The sequence below is a fragment of the Furipterus horrens genome, unplaced genomic scaffold (assembly GCF_987537825.1).
Source record: "Furipterus horrens unplaced genomic scaffold, mFurHor1.1.pri manual_scaffold_21, whole genome shotgun sequence".
NCBI classification, from domain to species: domain Eukaryota; kingdom Metazoa; phylum Chordata; class Mammalia; order Chiroptera; family Furipteridae; genus Furipterus; species Furipterus horrens.
In genome coordinates, this window is record NW_028327191.1 from 1,175,028 (window position 1) to 1,178,793 (window position 3,766).

Consider the following 3,766-nt stretch of genomic DNA (forward strand, 5'->3'; position numbering starts at 1 on the left):
CCCAAGGTCAAGGCCCGTGGGTGCCTCGGGGCTGGGCCGCAGCCAGGCTGCGCCTCTGGTTCCCTTTCACTCTGCACCAAGATCGCCCAGGAGATGCCTGCGGGCACCTTGAAGAAGGTCGGCGGCTGGGAACCAGCAGGGGTGGGGGGAGGGTGGGTCCGTAACTGTGGCGACAGGCCTGGACGCTCTAGGCCGGCCCCTTGCCGACGCCACGGTGGGGACTGGCGGGAGAAGGGAAGGGGGGAGCCAGGGTGCAGAACAGCCAGAGGGTCCTTAAGTCCTTAAGTCCCAGGTGGCTCTCCTGCCTCAGTCTCCCGCCCGGGGGCAGTGTCAGGGGGAACTCCAGGACGTCCAAGGGTCTGAGGTCCGACTTCAGGGTCCGGGGCTGGCGACTGGTGGGGTAGGCGGACTGCGCAGGGCCCCGGATAGGGGATCCTTAGGGTGGGCGGCCTGGTGGGGGGTTGGTCTGGGGCGGTAGGCGGCGGACAAAGGGGCGACACCACCCCGCAGCGCGGACCAATGGAATGAATGGGCTATAAATAGCGGCCAATGGGCAGCCCGAGTTGCGTCCCTTAAGAGCCTCCGGAGCGCAGAGCGGCCGCTGTTCGCCTGTGCTGCTCCCGGAGCTGTGGAAAGAACCAGTGCTCCCTTCACGCCCGGTCGCCGGGTGAGAGGGCCCGAGGACCAGGACGGCCGAGCTGGGTCCCAGGACAGGGACGCTGCACACAGAGGGAGCGCGGGGTCCGCGGCGTCACACGCTCTGGGCACGACGGGGACCCCAGCCTGGAGCGCGTGCACCCGCAGGGCCGGGGTCCTGGGCGATGCAGTTTCCTTCCCCCTGCGCGCGCGCGCCCGCGCGCGCGGCGGACCCCACTGACCTTGGTCGCGTCCCGGAGTGACGGGGGGCCAGGGCCTCGGGGCCCTGGGTGGGTTCCAGGGCCCTGGGAGGCCCGCTACGCCGAGCCCCCGCTGACCCCCGCGTCTCCCCGCAGCCCGCCGCCGCCATGCCCTTCTCCAACAGCCACAATACGCTGAAGCTGCGCTTCCCCGCGGAGGACGAGTTCCCCGACCTCAGCAGCCACAACAACCACATGGCCAAGGTGCTGACCCCCGAGCTGTACGCCGAGCTGCGCGCCAAGAGCACGCCGAGTGGTTTCACGCTGGACGACGTCATCCAGACTGGAGTGGACAACCCGGGTACGCGCAGCCCCGCCCTGGGCTCTGGGTGCCGGCGCCTTACCCTTAGGACATCCCCGGGGCTGGGGTCCAGCGCCCTCCAAAACGCTCCTCAGGCCAGAGTCCGCGCGCCCCACCCCTGCGCGCAGCTGCGGGGCGTTCGACTGCTGGCTCGGGCCTGGCAGTGACGTCACTGCCCCCGTTCCGCGCCTCCCCCCCAGGTCACCCATATATCATGACGGTGGGCTGCGTGGCAGGTGACGAGGAATCGTACGAGGTGTTCAAGGATGTGTTTGACCCCATTATCGAGGACCGACATGGCGGCTACAAGCCGACTGACGAGCACAAGACCGACCTTAACCCTGACAACCTGCAGGTGCGGGGCGACCCGGGGGGCGGGTTAGGCTGGGAGGGGTGTCCTGGCGCTCACTCGGCTCCACCCGTAGGGCGGCGACGACCTGGACCCCAACTATGTGCTGAGCTCGCGGGTGCGCACGGGCCGCAGCATCCGCGGCTTCTGCCTTCCTCCGCACTGCAGCCGCGGGGAGCGCCGCGCCATCGAGAAGCTCGCCGTGGAAGGTAGGGGTCGGCCGGCCAGGCCCCCTCCGGTCCCCGTTCCGGCCCCGCCTGCCTTGTTTACCCGTCACCCGAACCACAGCCGAGCCTCTTATCTGCAAACGCGGTCCGGTTTCCCAAGGGACCGAGGCCCCGCCCCGCGCCGCCAGCGGCGTGGGGCCTGGCGAGGTCACCATCTCGGACGGCCGCCAGGACCGCGTGGACTGGGCTTCCCACTGGGCCGGGCGCACGCGGGGAGGTGGCGGGGCTCTGAGCCAGCCTCTCCGCAGCCCTGTCGAGCCTGGAGGGCGACCTGGGCGGCAGGTACTACGCGCTCAAGAGCATGACGGACGCGGAGCAGCAGCAGCTCATCGACGACCACTTCCTCTTCGACAAGCCCGTGTCGCCCCTGCTGCTGGCCTCAGGCATGGCCCGGGACTGGCCGGACGCCCGCGGCATCTGGTGAGCGCCCTCCCCTCCCCCTCCCCACGGTCTCCCCCGCCTCTCTGCCCTGCCCTCTCCGACGCCTTAGAGGAAGAGGGAGGGGCCGCGATCGGGGGCGCGTTTGGGGCCGCCCAGGCCTCCTCGCAGCAGGTGACCTTGGCCGCTCAGGTGCGTGGAGGTCCAGGCTGGTGGAGGCCTCACTCTCGGGATCCTAAAAGGTGGGGGACAGGGCGTGTTGGCTTCTCTCCTTCATTCCCCTCGGGACCTGGAGCTCCTTGTTTTCTCTCACCCGCTTCCCCGGCCTCCCCCCTCTCTGGGACTCTGCCAGGTGCTGGGTGACGCAGATGCCTCCCAGTGGGGGTGGGGAGGGCCACAGCCTCCTGCAGGCCCCTGACCCCCACCCTCAGGGCCCATCCCCCAAGCACATGACTAACTGGGCGGGGCACAGTTCAAGACTTTTCAAACCCTTCCTGAGGGTCCTTGCCTCCCTGCCTGCCCCCTGGGTACTCCCGGAGGGACACCTCCGGGACTTGTGAAGTTCCTCAGGCCTGGGGACCCCGGTACTGTTTTTCTGGATGTGCCCTGAAACCACAGCCCAGGGAGGAGGCTTGACTGTGCCCCTCCCTCAGGCATAATGACAATAAGACCTTCCTGGTGTGGATCAACGAGGAGGACCACCTGCGGGTCATCTCCATGCAGAAGGGGGGCAACATGAAGGAGGTGTTCACCCGATTCTGCAATGGCCTCACCCAGGTCAGGCCTGGCTACCCCGAACTGGAGCTGGCATAAATTGGGGCTCAGTACCAGGGAGGGGGCAGGGCCAGGCCCCAGAGTTCAGGATCCTGCCAGGGGGCTCCTGGGCCTCAGCTGGTCCCGTGGGGGACGGGTGTCTCCCCAGGCCTTCCCTGCCACGCCTTCTTCTCCACCTCCAGATTGAAACACTGTTCAAGTCCAAGAATTACGAGTTCATGTGGAACCCTCACCTGGGCTACATCCTCACCTGCCCGTCCAACCTGGGCACGGGGCTGCGGGCAGGTGTGCACATCAAGCTGCCCCATCTGGGCAAGCACGAGAAGTTCTCGGAAGTGCTTAAGAGGCTGCGGCTCCAGAAGCGAGGCACAGGTGAGTGAGGCAGGGTCTGCCAGTTCTCTCCCCCTGGGGCAGCCCCCGCCCCGGCCCTACCTACCTGGCTGTCTCCCCAGGTGGCGTAGACACCGCTGCTGTGGGCGGGGTCTTTGATATCTCCAACGCGGACCGCCTGGGCTTCTCAGAAGTGGAGCTGGTGCAGATGGTGGTGGACGGCGTGAAGCTGCTCATTGAGATGGAGCAGCGGCTGGAACAGGGCCAGGCCATCGATGACCTTGTGCCTGCCCAGAAGTGACAGCCTGGCCCACACCTGTCACGGCCTCCAGCCCTGCTGCTTCCTAACTTATTGCTCGGGCAGTGCCCACCATGCACCCCTGATGCTCACCACCTGGCGGCTGAGCCCTTAAAGCCTCGCTGTAGAGACTTGTCTCCCTAGGTAGAGTTTATTTTTGTGATGGCTGAGATGTTGCTGATGCTGAAATAAACAAGGGTTTTGGTCCGCTGA

The 3,766-nt window shown here is 67.1% G+C and overlaps 1 protein-coding gene across 1 annotated transcript; it reads left to right on the forward strand.

Moving 5' to 3' along the window:
- The first annotated feature begins 587 nt into the window (after positions 1-587).
- Positions 588-3,766, forward strand: CKB (creatine kinase B). The gene is made up of 8 exons (XM_090265603.1): positions 588-667; positions 993-1,197; positions 1,398-1,552; positions 1,623-1,755; positions 2,022-2,193; positions 2,805-2,928; positions 3,108-3,297; positions 3,378-3,766. Exons 2-8 carry the CDS (start codon positions 1,005-1,007, stop codon positions 3,554-3,556), a joined length of 1,146 nt encoding a protein of 381 aa, XP_090121729.1. The 5' UTR covers positions 588-667; positions 993-1,004; the 3' UTR covers positions 3,557-3,766.